Source organism: Taeniopygia guttata, chromosome 2 (genome assembly GCF_048771995.1).
Source record: "Taeniopygia guttata chromosome 2, bTaeGut7.mat, whole genome shotgun sequence".
Lineage (NCBI taxonomy): Eukaryota > Metazoa > Chordata > Aves > Passeriformes > Estrildidae > Taeniopygia > Taeniopygia guttata.
This window is the reverse complement of record NC_133026.1, coordinates 90,568,590-90,584,835: the sequence shown is the minus strand read 5'-3', so window position 1 is coordinate 90,584,835 and position 16,246 is coordinate 90,568,590. Positions and strand designations below refer to the sequence as shown.

Genomic DNA, 16,246 nt, shown 5'->3' with positions numbered 1-16,246 from the left:
TCCAGATTACCTTCACTAGTTTTCTCCCAGAGACTTGGAAAACAGCCTCTGCAGTAATTCAGAAAGAGGAATACATGACTGGTACTGATTACCACCTAGTGCAGTGTTTTACAATTGGCTACACTGCTGCTGGTAATAATAAAGAAACTCAACTTTGGTTGTGCTTTTTTACACGAACATAATCTAAACAAAGTTCTCACTGTATTTTTTTACATTATTGTTAATGACTCTGTTTTACTAGAATGATTATCTGTACTATATAAGTGCAGCTGGTACCTGTCCTGTTCTAACCCCCAGCCAACAACTAAGAATCACACAGCTGTTTGCTCCCTCCTCATGCATTGGGCTGGGGGAAGGTCTGTTTAGGAATGCAGAAGTTCCTGTTTCTTGTTTCTCATGTATGTTCCTCCTCTACAAATAAAACCTTTTCTGGTAGAACAGTACCAATGTTCCATTTAGGAAACTGGCAGAAACTAGACTGACTGTGCCATCGGTTGGAGAGGCTTTTATAGCTGCTTTATCAAAGCTTCTGTAATGTAGACAGCGCAGGAGGTCTGATGTTTCTGAGAGAGTGAATCAGTTCTTCAAATTTCTTTCTTCCATACCACACAGGAGTGGTGGCAAACCCATTTCACGAGCTACACTTTGCCTTGTGCTTTACGAAGGATATTTCCAGTTTCCTTCCCTGCTTTTTACCCTAATCTCCACTCAGGAGGGTACATTAAATATATCAAAACAAAGTTCAGGACTAGCATGTGGTGTAAGTTGGCAGCATTCAAGAGTTGTCAATATCACTTTTTCTGTGACCTACTGAAGTACCACTCTTTATTATGTATGCTGCTTGCTTAATTTTAATCCTCTCTTCTGAAAGAACTGATCTTTGTATGATTTGCCTGCCCAGCTTGCCCTGAAACTTTTGAATCAATTGATTTAGCAGAATGATTGCAGTCTTCATACCTAAATATGGCATGAACTGAGTTCTTGTACTTTGCCTTCCTGTTCTGACACAGAGCAGCTATCAGGCTAATTTGACCAGGCGTAAATCTAAGCAGTTGCAATATTTGCTGCTGCATGAGGTGTGGGAGAAAGCCTTAGTACCCTTTTTGGATGGGTGAAGTGGAGGGTTGGAATAGATATGGGTCATTTTAAGAGGTTTATTCAGGATTTGTGAACCCTGGAAATGTTTTTAGTTCTGCCACTCATGGACTTGGTTAACACAGGCTTCTAAAATGCTTTGCTTTCTTTATCACACCAAGTTAAGCACCTGAAAGATTAGAAAAGGGATATCTGATGTTTGTCTTAACAAGACAAAATGGATGGTTCAGATGTTTATGGAAAGTTAGTGTTACAGCTCATGTTTTTCCCTATAAAAAGGAAACTAAGTGATGAATGCAAATAAGCATCCTTTCTTAAAGTCTCAATTCTGATATCAGAATATCAGAAAAGAGGGATAACTATCAGCTTCAATTTGTCATGCAAATTTCCATCCTGATTTTTCTGGAAGAAGCTTATTGAATGACTTATATAGCCCTCTCTTTGTTTGGGGTTTGAATTTTTTGTGTTGTATTCAAAGATGTACCCAGTAAAGGGTAAGAAGGGCTTGTAGCACTGTTTGATTTTATCTTTTTTAAAAGAATGAATAATTTTTTCCTCACTGAAAAATAATCAAGACCTTGTGAAATCATGAGGTTTTGTAGGATGTCTCTAATTCCCATTCAGGTCCTATCAGAAACTTCAACATTCGAAACTCAATTGAGTTTTTAGGGTGATATGTGCCATTTACAGTCAATATAATGCCTTTGCTTATATGACATCTAGTCTTGGCTACAGGCATTGGAATACTGAAGTAGTCTAAGTTATTTTAAATGATTTTGGTTCTGCTAGCTCTTAAAGTACACACTGGATTTTTCCAACTGAAGTATCATTTAGGTGAAATAGCAAATGACACTTAGAATCTAGTATGATTTTGTCGTTTTTTTGCAAAGCTTCTATTAAATGGTCTCACTTGAATCAAGTATTTAAAGAAAAGAGGTAAGTAGGAACCTGTAGCCTGCTGACAGCAGTGCTGCTGTTCTTTGTGAAAGACAGATGAAGGAAGCAGGATAATTATCACTACCTTTCTTAGGTCTTTCAGACCTACAGTCTTGGAAGTAGTAGGATACAAACTTCTTTTTTCTTAGGCAAATTATGTTCTATTCCTGACTGTCTAGCATGAAGAAGTCACAGTAAGTGCCTTAAGCATATCTGTGCAGAGACACAGTTTACTAATTGCAGGAATGGTTTGGTGGAAAAAGAGGATTCAACTGATGTGTGTGAACACCAGTTTTATGCACCTCTGTAGAAGGTTGCTCTTATCTTTGTGTTAATAAATTCAGCAAGTAATGGAGGGGTGCTTTTTTAGAACTTTAAATTCTGCTGTTTCTCTGTTTAAGAATTGTGTTTTAGCTGTGTGTCTGCTTACTTTTAGGTAACGTGGCATGAAATTGCCAGGCCTCAAGTACACGGATATGACCTGCGCTGTCTGGCAATGATCGGCCGCTTTGAGTTCGTGTCAGGAGCAGATGAAAAAGTGCTTAGAGTTTTTCGTGCTCCCAAGAATTTTATAGAAAACTTCAGTAACATCACTGGTATACCAATGGAGAAGCTCTGCTCCCATGTAAGTATGCTAAAACAATGCTACACAAAGAGAACCCTGTTAGATGTAAAATAAGTTAATGCTTCAGAAAATGTCAGATTGCACTAACCTTTGTAAAAATTCGTTGTTATACTGAAACTGTAATGTTATTTTCGTTTCTCTTCTGCTTGCTTCCATGTGTGCTGTTTCATATGTATTTTTATGATATTGTTATATGAAACAGATTCTATTTGAAAGCAACAAGACCTTGTGTCAAAAGATTGAAAAGAGTGTGGGTAACCAAACCAAAGTAGACCACTGTACACACTTGGGGATTAAGCAAACAATAAAGCCTGTTAATGTGTATCCACTTAATTTAAGGGTGTAGTAGTCTTGCCTAGTTCTAATTATTATTGTGTGGTTATGTGTTGGTATTACTGGGTTTTGTTTTTTTTTTTTTTGTAATTGCACACTTGGAAATAGCATAAAGCTTTCTGCATTATTTTTAGTTCTTACATACAAATATTTATAAATATGTACTTGCCTGTGCTTTATTTCCTCTTTGGCATTGGAAATTTTCTTGAGACCTTTACATTCCAGTTCTTAGTTGTGAGTATGTCAGCTGTCCTGTGTTGCTATTCTTTGTTTGCTCCCCATTTGCATTAAGGTCTAATTCTGATTTTGTCTGCATTTTGTAGAGCAGAACTCATTTGAGATAGTTGCCTCTGTACAGTGCTTTGTATGCTATTTGGATATCTCACTCAAAAGCAGAGTTTTCTGTGCAGTTTCTCAGAGATGAATTAGCCTTTCCATTTAATTTAACAATTGAACTATCTGGGATAGAAGTAGAATAATTTTTGATAGCAAGAAATTACACAAGCAGCTGCTTAGAGCTTTAATTCCACAAGAATTTGTAAGCATTTGCTTTAATGACCTTTGTACAAGTAACATTGTGCTTTTATAAGGGTGTCAGATGTCATTATTTTACTTTATTTAGACTTTTCTTATTGGCTATTTCTCTGAGTGCTGTTTTTTGATTCATATCACAAAGTGTTTCACATGGGTTTTGTTTAAAGAGGAAGGCTTTATGAGCTATAATTATACAGCTGCTTTTAAACAGCTTTCTTGAAATTGTTTTCTGTGAAAACTTTTTATTACTAAAGTGGAGAAGCTTCTTTTTAATGTGGCTTAAATGCCTTCCTCAAAAAAGTACCTGAAACCAAAAAACAGTTTTATATTCTAAAAGGGTTGAATAAGATTATATTCAGTTCAAATCCATGGGATTGTATTATACTTTGGGTTGTAATGAGGAACCATTTTTATTTTAGAAGCCTTATGCTTGTCTGGGTCTCAGATACATTGTCTCATCTAATTATGAACATTTCAGTACATTTTAAGCTATCACCTAAAATATTGATTTAATTCAGACAAACGGTCTCTCTCTGAACTTTTCTGATTCCATAAGGAAGTGGATTTACAGCTATTAGATCTTTTTTTAACTCTACACAAAGGTCTCTAAGTTCACTTACCCTTTCTATTTATTTTTTTCTATTATCCTTTCTAAATTTTCACTGATTTCCTATACCATTATGGAACTGTTTTCTGTCTGATGATTTGTCTTTCCCTTGTGCTACTTTAAACAGGCACATATTCCAGAGATATATCTGTACTATTTACTGAGTTGTGTTTCAAGTTGTGGTCACAGGCAGTCACTCTCTGTTCTCTTTTCCAAAATGCTGCTTTATTATTTCACTTCAGAACAACGATTTCTCAGTTCTATTGTGTTAAAAACTGCAGTGCTCTCAGTTAATAGATTAATTGTCATGTATGTGCGGGAATAAATATAATTGTGGAAGAAAACCTGCAATTAGCATTGAGGAAAATCCTTGAGCAGGGGCCTTAGAAAAGTGCTTTTTTTGTTGAGTTTTTTTTTCCTTCCTGTCAGAGTACTGGTCTTTGTTTTGTTCAGGGTATGTTCTAAACAAGAGTTTTTCAAAGTACCCCCTTCACTTCTCTATCACTTCTCTAGGAAAGTAACTCTAGAAACTCCTGGGGATTCCTTAAGCTGTGGCCTTTGAAATCCAAGCTACATGACAATCTGTCTGTAACCTTTCTTTTTTCTTTAATTCAACAGTCATCTGATCTTCCAGAAGGTGCAACTGTGCCAGCTTTGGGGTTATCCAATAAAGCTGTTTTTGAAGGTATTGCTAGTGAGAAATAGTGGTTGTGATGTTTCATTTGGAAACTTTATTTAAGGGATTGTTCTGGTGTGCATATTAGGTCTGTAAGTGTAGGCTTGACTGCAAGTTCAGAATCTAGAAATAAAATCATACAAAGTATTTATTTCTTTGGTAGCAGCAAACATGATGCTTAAAAGTAAAAAACATAAGTAAGGAAAAAATAGTTAGCCAACAGTAGCTAATATCTTGGAGAGGCAATGGAGATTACATTGTGGGGGAACAGGGAAGGAGGGACAGACATCTTCCTAGAATGATAAAAAGTATTTTCCTGAGACTGGTAATCAGATCTGGTTTTTTATGAAGTCTCTGGTAAAAATGCACTAAAGTGGAATGTACAAATTAGGTTAGACCTATTTTTTTTCTCTGCTTAAAGCTTTATCAGACGGTGTGATCTACAAATGGAAGCATCTTTGTCTCCAGGGTCTTCAATGGCAATAAACCAAATTTCCGTAAACCATTTGTAAGAGAAAAACCAATTTCATTGTACTTCAAATAACTTGTAAAATATGTTTTGACAAAGTTTTTTCTCCCGCTTTCTCATGAGTTCTCCCAGTGAGAGCAGGAACAAAACCTCCTTCTTCTAGATTATTGCCATACACAGAATAACTAATTTCCATTGATTTCATGAGGCCCAACCAGAAGCAGCACCATGAATAGAACTTCCCTGCATCATCCACCACTGTTCATATAGTGCTGTCAGCCTTGATGGCTTAGGTAAAACACCACAGATGTGTTCTCACTTACTCTGCAGAGGAATCTTCCTGGTGCTCAGATAGTGGTCTCAGATGAATGCTGCTCATTTCATTTTCAAAGAGAGCGAAGTTGGAATGAATGAGAATTTAGTCTTTGCTTTGCTTTTTCTGTACCTTCTTTTTGAAACTGCTGTGCTTGAGATATATATATTTGTATAAAAAGGTAGAGTCTTTTTGAGAGGCATTGTTCCCCATCTCTGTACGTTTTTCTTAATATCTTCCCAATGAAGGACAGAGTTGAATTTTAACTTAAAATTGACTAGTTTTGATTACCTCTGATACTTTTGCCTAAAGCTAAGGATTGAGCCGTCAGCAGTTTTGCTGAAGTTTGCAAGTTGTAGCTGCACTTGCTCAAATACGGGTTTTCATGTAGTGATCTACATCAGATTTAGGAACTCATCACTTGTATCAGAGATTTTTGTCTTAAACTATTTCAAATACAGAAAGAAAGGTTTAACACTGGGGAAACACAGGCTGAACTCTGGTGACTGCTTTGCTCAGTGAAATTCTTCTTAGGAATCTCTGAAAGATTGTGCTGATGCAGAGAGGTCAGTTTCAAAATCAAGGTTAGATTATTATTTCTTTAAAACTTTCTCATTCTCATATGCACTAGAATAACTAGCTTCTAGTATTCATATTATTGTATGAATTGTTTCTCTCTGCAAGGAGAGAAACCTAGTTTCAACTACTTGTAAAAAATATAGATGTTTCTTGCTTGTATTTGTCCTTATATTTTCCCTCCCTTCTGGTGTGTTCTTTACCTAATGAAGTCCTTATTTTAATAGGAGATATGGCTGCTCAACCAGATGAGGATGAAGAATCATTTAATACTATTTCAAATCAGTATCCAGAGATTTATTTTCAACCCTTGATCCTTACAGGTATGAGAATTATTTCTGTTGTAGGTAGTAGAGAATGAGGTTCATTTGATATAAATTTGAAGCATTATTTAGCTTATTTGAAAAAAATAAAATTTTAATAGGGTGTACAAATCTTCTTTAGAACCTCCACCAGAGGATCACTTGCTGCAGAATACCTTATGGCCTGAAATTCAGAAGTTGTAAGTTTTATTTTTCCTTTTCTTCTTTATTACAAAATTTCCAGAAAACTGTTGCAACACGTTAATGTAGCTTATTCTTGTAATTCTTCCTATTTTGCCATGTCATTTGACTTTGTGTGTGCTGTATTGCTTGTAAAATAAATAAATTATATATATATAAAAATTAGGAAACAGTGAGGGAAACAGCAGTTAGAACTGATGTGTCACGATTTTGTTGTAGTTGGTTGTTTCTCCTTAAAACCTGGTCTATACTGAAGGTCTCTCTGTGTAAGGAGTTTTCTGCTACTTTCCACTTCATGGCGCGGGCTTGCAGATGTGGTGTGGAAGCAGAGGCTGAGGCATCAATGGACGAGCTTGCCCTTAACTCCTGTCAGAGTTGTAAGGTGCAATACGTGCAAAAAGGTGCAAACCAGCAATCAAACTAGTTTGTTTAGTGGTAGAGCAAAGTGATAAGCATTGAGTAAGATGGTTACAAGGCTAGTTTGAGGCTAGCCTGTCACTCAAGGCCAATAGCGTGGTTGTCAGTTGCAAAGTTAATGGAGTTATGTGGTCATGATAATTGTTTTGTGGTTGCAGGGTTTTAGAATTCTTCAGCTGTGTTTTCTTGCTTTACTGAAATTCACAACACTTTTCACATTAATGTCAAATGATTTGTTCTGTAACGATCCTAGAAACATGAGGCTATACTTTCACAATCTTCAAAGTTTTAGTATCAATTTTCTAAGTATAGCAAAGAAATTGAATAATCTCAATCTCTTGTGGGTTTATTTGAATCTCCTGAAAGGGGTCTCAGACTGGAACGAGAAGAATGTTGAGCCTTTGCTGATGGTTACAGTCACCTTTCTACATTACCAGTTTTGTGAGGAAGGAAATAAAAAGCTTTGGGAAAACGCTGTGCAGCTTGCTTTCATTGGACCAAGGGGGAAGTTCTGTGGGAGTTCATCTTTGCTTTCAGTTGGGCAGTAAATCTGCTTTGAATGCTTTTAAGCTCTGTTACTGTGTTTGTACTCAAAAATTATTTTAGGAGGAAAGCCAGTGGATGTTAGACCACATCTGCACACTCTGTAATTTCTAACTGTTACTTCAACTGTTTCTTCTATGCATTCTATGGCTGCTAACGCACTCACATAAGTAGATTGATAAGGGATGTTTAAGTAGTAAAAAGGAGCCAAGGCCAAAATTCTTCATAATTTGCCTTTGACATTTCACAAAGTCTAGTGGGACATTAATATTTTATACTCTGCGATGGGAGTACTGCTTATCTGCCTTTATATCCTGCATTCATTAAAGTAACTCCATTTTATTTGCAGTCTTCAGATGACTTTTATCTGAGCAGTTTTTTTTTCTGGTTTTAGAGACACAGCTAATGATATAGATCATTTTATGCAAGAGAAACAAGATGTAAAGCATTCATAGACTTTCAGATTTTTTGGTCAGAGTAATCTTGAAAGAAGTAACATGAAATCGCATAATGTAGATTTCAAGTTGCCATAGCAGCAGAAGAACAGTATGAGGCACTGACTTGCTAAAAATAGCTTGTTTGTCATTGACATTTGTGTATTCCTAGCTCTAACTTGACACCAAATTTTGAAGGATTAGTGTTGAGTTTTGTGAAGTATTTGCTTGAGGAGGTTTTAGCACAAAGAACTGGCTGAATTTTTTACATAATATAATAACTTTAAAAATATGGTAAATCTTGTGAGAATATGCTAATCTTTATCCCCTTGGAAAATTATCATAGAGAGTTCATATGTAGCATGCTGAGATTAAAGCTTGAGTGTTGACATATATATTTATGTTTATATGTATGTACATTTCATGTGATACACTTGGAAGTTGGAAGAGATCCTATTTGACACTAGAAAATTACCGTATTCATTTGTCTGGACACTCGAAAGTCCACTCAGTCTACCTGTGCATTAAAAAAATGCTATTAATTGTACAACACTGAGGCAAAATTGCCTGTGGTTGAAAATATCATTTCATTATTCATTTATGCAGTTACTTCTCTCCATTGTGAACCTTTATTTGGTGGTGTACTATGTAGTGAAGAAATTGTATTTTGTTAATGGGATCACGTGATGGGACTGTATTGTAGCTCCTGTGTTATCATGGCTCATAGACATTCTTTTAAAACAGCACCTCCTGTTGCCAATAGCTTAATTCTCTTTACTGGAGACAGCAGTGGTCTATACAGCTGCTGGTCTGACCTAGGATAGTCCTGCTCATGTAACTTTGCGAGAGACAATATTTTATGTTTACTGTTAATTTGGTAAGAATGGTTACATTTTGGCACTTCAGTTTAGCAAAAGAAGCATTGCATGCAGAAGCTTGAAATCAACTGCTCTTCAAATACTAGTTTTAGGAGATTAAAACCAAAACAACTGAGGATTTGTTTCACAGGTTATTTTCCCATCACTGAATTTCAGGAAATTTTTCCTTTTGATACAATAATATTTTTTTTTTTAGTTTTAGAAAATTGATTTGCAGTGGTTTTCACTACTAAACAGTCTCCAGGAATGTGCTTTAAAAGTAAGCATTATGATAAAACTCCTGCTGGTGACAAGTTAAGAGTAAGACATGCAGTCGTACCTTCATGATTATAAGATACACTCAAATTTGCAACTTAACATTTCAATTAGAGGTACACACCAGGCCCTCTCACTGTTAAAAAGTCCAGGCACAGTTACATTTCATAAAAGCCAGTACACATTCCCAGTCTTCAGACCTGGCTTTGGCAGTCTGTTGATGGGATATGCCCAGCAATGATGCTTCGGGCTCGTTTCAACAGATCCACACAATAATTTGTTATTTAAGTAGGTGGCTGTTATGGCTGCAAGTGAAATCCCATGAACATCAGTCCCATGTAAGAAGTTATTACTGCTGGCCAAGGAGTCTATTAAGAGAACTGCCTATCTCTTCAGAACTAGGAGAATCATAGGAAAGCACCTCACCCAGCTGGTATTGAGCTGATACTTGTCTACTGTTTATAGGTTGCATCTCCAATTTTACTTTACTTCCAGTCTTTTTTGTGACTGATATTAATTTGTGTTAAGTCTGTATAGAATTTCTCCTTATTAGTTAAATACCAGTGTGGATATATGAGCTTGGATTTAATCAGAACTTTTGTGAAGACTGATAAAATGTATTTCTGGAGAAGGCTTGAATTTTTGGGGGTTTTACAGTGGTTTTTTCCTTTTCCAACACAATGCATGTCCTTTACTTCAGAAATCTCATATAGGCATCCTTTGACTGTGTGTTTGTGGCATATTTCTTCAGTGGTTTTCATGTGCCCTGTAATTTTTATTGGTAGTGCTAAAATTGCTTTTTAAGAAAATAAGGATACATTAAATGCTGCTTTAATCTGCTTTGTTAGTCATTTAGGGTGGCTTTTGCAGTGCTGATGCTTTAAGGCTATGGAATGAGCTGGACAGATTTTTCTGTAGCCAGTTTCTAATGGAAGAATTTGTGCAGATGTTTAAACTGAAAGCTGAACAAATTATTTGGGATGTAATACAGAGAAAGTGGTGAGAAGTTCTTGGCAGGTGCCTTTCATTTTTGAACTGGGATTTAAATTAATATGACAATTTTGATACATACTGCAAAAATTATTGTGATGTGTTAAATTTCTTTTCACATGTATTTCAGATATGGACATGGATATGAAATTTTTTGTGTTGCTTGCAATAATTCTAACACTGTCATTGCCTCAGCATGTAAGGTAAGAAAAGATTCTAGCACCACCTAGTGAAAAGTGCTGTCCAGTTTCTAGGGCTGAATTCTCTTTCACAAAACATGAAAGATTTTGTATAAGTGACAGTTCCCTTGCAAAGGTGAGGGTGGATTGCCAGTAAGTTGTTATTCCTAAATTGTGTATGATTCATTTGAAGATATTGGTAAGATAATTTGTAACAAATATAGGTCTGAAATATTTTCTTACAAAATATTCTTACAAAATATTTCTGACAAAATATTGTCAGCATTAGAAGAAAGTAGGGAAACATTGTTGAAACTTCCCAGAGGAAAGCAGGGTCTTATTTGATTGCAAGCCTAAAAACAAGCTTTCTAATATCTTACTACTTTGAAATGCATGACTTTTATACTTGCTCTCATTGATTCTCATTTTTTTCCATCCATACAGGCTACCAAAAAAGAACATGCGGCAATTATTTTGTGGAGCACCACTTCTTGGAAGAAACTGCAGAGTTTGTCTTTTCATAATCTGACTGTTACTCAGCTGGCATTTTCTCCTGATGACAACTTTTTACTAGCTGTTTCTAGAGACAGGAATTGGTCACTGTGGAGGAAACAGGATTCCTCAGAGTCAGGTAAGATATGTGAAGTGAATATAGGCATTTGTAGACTTGGCAGTTTTTTCAGTATTTTTGGCTGCAAAATATTTGAAAGAGAATTGATAAAATACTTTAATAGACAATTTGCTTGCAGCTTTGAAGAACTATTAGTGTTGTAGGCTCTTGTGGATTTAAGAAATGCAATTAATGTGTAGAAACATAAAAAGCAAATTAAAATGTGGAGAAGAATATAATCAAGCTTTAGATAGTGTTTAATTGATGGATGTAATGAAGTCCTCATGCCTTCTGCATGTGATTGTATATTTGATTTAATGAAATCAAGTATAAAAGCTGAACTTCAGATTGGCATTCTGTCAAGGAGAGCCTTCATTGCAGAGTTCTGTGCAGGCATAACCAGAAGGTTCAGTGCTGCCCCCATATCCTGCATAGGCTGCCTTGTCCTTGCTTGCATGGCATGACACTTTGAGACTCTTGACAGGATTAATCTCTGTCTTTGGTGTGGCTTTCTGGTAATCCTACACAATTGATTAATTTGACTAGGACTGGCTATGTCTGGAAAAAGAGCTGATAGTAAGGATTCAGTTGACCTTCTCATTAAGACTTTGAGCCTTGCAAAATCATGAGAAGATTGCTATTGAACGCTTTAATAGAATCCTAGAACAGATGCTTGTGCTGAAAGCGATTATCACTGCACTCTTGGCTTAATAACATATAAACACTGCTGGGCTCTATAGAATGTTCCTAGAGACTTGGCAGTGAGTTTTGGCCCTTTCAGACAGTGTCCAGTTGTATCCTGGCTTGAATTTCTGTTCTATTCAGACTTCTATTTTAAAGCCTGGCATATTGTCCACAGTAGTTACACAATGATTCAGGATAAGGATCATGAATACTCATGGCAAGTAGAGGAAATCCTCTTTTCATCTATTCATCAATAACCCTTCTGTCTACAAATAACATCATTATCAGTGTAAAGCAAAACTGCTGCTATTGGCATCCCAAGAAGTGGTTAAAGTCTATGCTCCAAAATGACAATCTTTCTGCTTAGGAAAAGCATTCCCATTACTGATCTGCTGGTCAGATATAGTACCTGATTGTATACATGCTGAAATATAAACTTGTCTCTTTGGGAACACATTAATCTTTACAATTGTACTATTATGATTTGAGTAGTTGGAACTTTACTGGCAAATAAGAGCTTTAGTAAAATTACTGGGGGAATGTGAACACATGGTAAATGTTGCACTATTCAAAAACTTCTGAAGTCAGCGTTCTTAAAGAGACTTGATAGAAATAACCTGAGGTATTATACTTAAATTCTTCTGAAAAAGAAGTGCATTTAAAATATTGAACTGTTCCTACGCTTTAGGCCTGTAACAGCTTACTGATATGGTCTTGACCAGGTGCTAGTTATTAGTGTGGTAAGTGCTGGAAAAACAAATTTGTATAGTCCTAAGTATTCCCAGTTGCTTTAAATATGAGTGGAATAATGTCCAAGTATTCTTGCAGTTCTGACATAGTTAAGTAAGAGTAACAATCACTTTTAATATGTAAAGTAGTTGAAACAAGGATTTTTCTTCTACATGTTTTATTCCAGGACCAGTCTTCACTTGCTGTGCATACACAGATAAAAATACAGCTGTTCACAGTCGAATTATTTGGTCCTGTGATTGGACAACAGATAGCAAGTATTTTATTACTGGTAGTCGGGACAAGAAGGTAATTAATGTTAAAGGAATTTAGAAAGCCCAGAATTATTTTATACGTCTTTTAGAATAACAACACTGTATTCTAATGAGCCCCTATTTTTTTTATATATATATATTTATATATATAATATATATGTATATATTATAATATATATGTAATATATTATAATTATATATATAAAAAAATCTTATTGCATGTATTAGCACAGAAATCAGTGATTCTTTCATAAGCTAAATAAAGTGCTTGAATATGTATATACAAGACTGTGGGCTGCCAGTTGGACGTTCTCCCTTCTTTCTTCATGCAGTAAGACAAGCATATGTCACATAATTCTATGGGTCTCAAGTTTTTCTTTAACTTTCATAACAGAATCTGGTTTTGTTGTCAGTAACCTTAATGAAATCAGACAGACTGCCTACAAAGTCAAATCTTTGTAGGTAGAGGTTTTTTTTACCATTTTTAGGGTCATCCACTGTGCCCTGAAATTATTTTAATGACGTTATTCCTTATGTTTTTGTATGTGCATTTACAAGAAGTGTTAAGTGGAAGCTCATAGATGACTCTTTTTATTATCAGGTCATTATCTGGGGCCAGTGTGATTTGCCAATGATTACTGAAGGCAATGAGCTGGATTCAATCAAGCCTTGTTCAACAGTGCTGGATGCTGGGGATTCTGTGACTGCTGTTGGTATCAGCCATGTACTTACTCCTGATGGAAGGTATTGCTGGTTTTCTGATTGTCATTTTATGAGCTGTCTCACTGAGCTGTCTACTGTAATTTCTAATGAATTGAATGTAATTATTCTCTTGATAGATACATTGTTGCAGTAGGCTTAGCGAATGGGAAGATTATCTTGTACACATGGAAGCAAAGTGGGAAAGAACCAGCACTAGCTGACTGGACCACAGGTGTTGAGATAGATAACAGGTATGTCTTTTGAAGTGAGTTAGAAGGACTGAAATATTATTCTTCAGACTAACAGTGCTGGATTTCTTTTCTTATAGCATAAAATACATGAATGTAGTTTATTTCTACACCACAAATTGTTATCGTTTTTGGAAGAGTCTGATCCCTGAAAGTTTAAAGATGTCTTGAAACAAAACCCAGAAATAAAAAGATTGGTTATTTAGATGTATAAAAAAAACCTTCCAGCAAACACAAACAAAAACCAGAGGGGCATTAACCCCCAAAATAGTTGATGCTATGCAAAAGCTTTGGGAAGTATTACCCTTTGTTGGCCCTACTTAAAAAAAAGGCTTTACCTTTAGTCATAAATATGATGATAGAAAACACTGAAGAGAGAGTGGAAAGGATTGCTGTCTGTGTACATCAGCAAAACACTTTGGAGTGGGTGACAGCAAGCTTTCATGAGCAGCTTCCAGCAGAAACCACAGAAATGACAAGCTATATGTGGGGCTGCTGCGGTGACAGCTAGAGAGACCCTGTGGAAAGACTTGGAATGTTTCACTTGAAGCACTCCCCTGGGTTCTTCTATCACACACTGGCATTGATAGTAACAGAAATGGAAGTTGATGGTGACTTTGGCCTGTGTATGCTTGCAGTGAATGGGAAAGAGAAACTAGATAGCAGGAAATTGCAGGCTAAAAGCCAGAAATCTGTCATATCTAAGCAACTGAGATACTTGACCTCCAGCTTAATGTGGTAAAACTGAAAATCAATAGCTGTTTGAATTATTGATGAGTGAGAGGATAGAATGTCATTAGTGTTAATGACCCTACTTAATAAGAACTTAATACCTGCTGGTTATCACAAGTCAGTTTTTCCTCAGTTGGTAGTGTTAACTGAACAGTACTAATTACATGATTGTTGATGTTTACACTCACATGCCCAACTGTGTTTAACATTTTGCAGTTACGTATGGATTTCTTTTTGTTGCAGCCAAAGTCATGCTCTTGCTGTGAAACGCTTATGTTGGAGACGTCATGCAGGCAGAGCTGGACATAATGATGAGAACAGCAGCAAGTGGTTGCAGCTTGCAAGTTGTGGAGCCGATCACTGTGTTAAAATATTCAATGTCAACAGATTTGCTCTTTAGCAAAGACAGCAGGCCTGTTTGTGCCAAACAGATTCACGGCATTTTATTTCAACTTTTAGCTACTTTGATTATTGATTTTCTATTTTCTGCTGTGGAAAGTAAAATATCTTACATTAACTTATTAAAGCAACTTTAAGTTTGAAATGTCAAATATTTTTTCTAATCCTGCAGTTCTGGGAATATGAAGTATATGTTTTGTTTGATGAATATCCTGAAATTGAGGGATGGGAGGTGGGGCAGGGCATAGGAGAATAATTAGAGAGCTTTGTTTGCTGTGACTCAAAAGGTAGGTGGAAAGTTGCTGATACTTGGGTTCTTCTGTGCTTGGGATTCCACGTAGAGTACTGATTTTTTTTTATCTCCTCTTGCTATTAAAGTTAGTTGTTGGTTGGCCTGCCAGTGCTGCCAGTGTGCATTCAGGTATGTGCAGCCATAGATCAGGGTTAAACATGAAGCTTTCTCTGATTGCCTTTGGATGTGTATTAGAGCCCTGGTCCAAGTCTGAGGCCACCTGCCTCTGGAAGAAGTAGTTTGTGTCCAGATGCCTGGACAGGCCTGCTTGATTTTATTCCTGTGTTCTGCTGTGCAGGGCTGAACTTGTGCTTCTTGGTCCGGTGGGGCTTAAAGCTGAACTCAGAGACCACTTGAATCTTCTGGTGTCTCCCCTGTGAGCCCTCTCTGAGCAGAGTGTGATAGAAAAACCACCTCTGAGACTGTTGAAGGGCTGTCTTCTACAGTTTGGACTGGAAAAGCTTATGGATATCACTAGGCAGGAGCTAAAAGGAGGCAGCCATTCCTTACGATGCCTTTGGGCTCTTACTGATGTTTTTGGTCTCTCTTTTTGCTCATGTGAAAACAAGTTAACTTAGTTGTCCCATAGTGTATTTAAGTAGAGTGCTAATAGACTGAGAGTACTTCAGAAGGACTTCATGTCAGCGGGTCTGTATCTGGTTCCAAAGTCTAATTTAGAAATCAGTTAAACTTTGAGAGTGAAATTATTGTTATTCCAGAATTGCTTGCTACATGTAACTGGCAGTACAGAGGTAACTGGAATTGTGTTTAATTTTTTACTGTGTTGGATATTTAGATTAAGAGTGTAGCTCTTTCAGGGTGGGCTATACTGTTTTCAGAGTAATTATGGTTTATGCCTTGAAAGGTTTTGTATTATAGCTCTTTATTTTCAGTTCTGTTTTTCAGCCATTTAAAAAAACCAAAACCATTATTTAAAATGGGGATGGGGAATAAAAAAAAAGACTTATTAATAAAGATGATTTGTTACGTTTTACTTGTGGTAGCCAGTGCTTTCCTTACACAAGTGCTTTAGCATTCAATTGTATTTCACTTGTCTGGAATTTTTAAGCAACTATATCCTGGCAAGAGAAGGACATAACTTACCACTCGTGAAGTTTCAAAAAGCTGCCAAAAGTGGGTCTTTATTCTGTGTCACAATTGTAATCTTATATCTTACAATTTGATTATAATACTGTACAATTCTTTCCAATA

The 16,246-nt window shown here is 36.2% G+C and overlaps 1 protein-coding gene across 1 annotated transcript in view; it reads left to right on the top strand.

Annotated features, from left to right (window-relative positions):
• The window catches only part of ELP2 (elongator acetyltransferase complex subunit 2), a 38,316-nt gene extending 22,288 nt beyond the window's left edge, over nucleotides 1–16,028 (top strand). The window contains exons 13-22 of the mRNA XM_030265824.4: nucleotides 2,468–2,656; nucleotides 4,749–4,815; nucleotides 6,392–6,487; nucleotides 6,609–6,666; nucleotides 10,315–10,387; nucleotides 10,808–10,994; nucleotides 12,574–12,695; nucleotides 13,263–13,405; nucleotides 13,501–13,614; nucleotides 14,587–16,028. Coding sequence (XP_030121684.4) covers nucleotides 2,468–2,656; nucleotides 4,749–4,815; nucleotides 6,392–6,487; nucleotides 6,609–6,666; nucleotides 10,315–10,387; nucleotides 10,808–10,994; nucleotides 12,574–12,695; nucleotides 13,263–13,405; nucleotides 13,501–13,614; nucleotides 14,587–14,743 — 1,206 coding nt within the window. The 3' untranslated portion in view covers nucleotides 14,744–16,028. The remainder of the gene's footprint in view (nucleotides 1–2,467; nucleotides 2,657–4,748; nucleotides 4,816–6,391; nucleotides 6,488–6,608; nucleotides 6,667–10,314; nucleotides 10,388–10,807; nucleotides 10,995–12,573; nucleotides 12,696–13,262; nucleotides 13,406–13,500; nucleotides 13,615–14,586) is intronic.
• The last annotated feature ends 218 nt before the right edge of the window (nucleotides 16,029–16,246 follow it).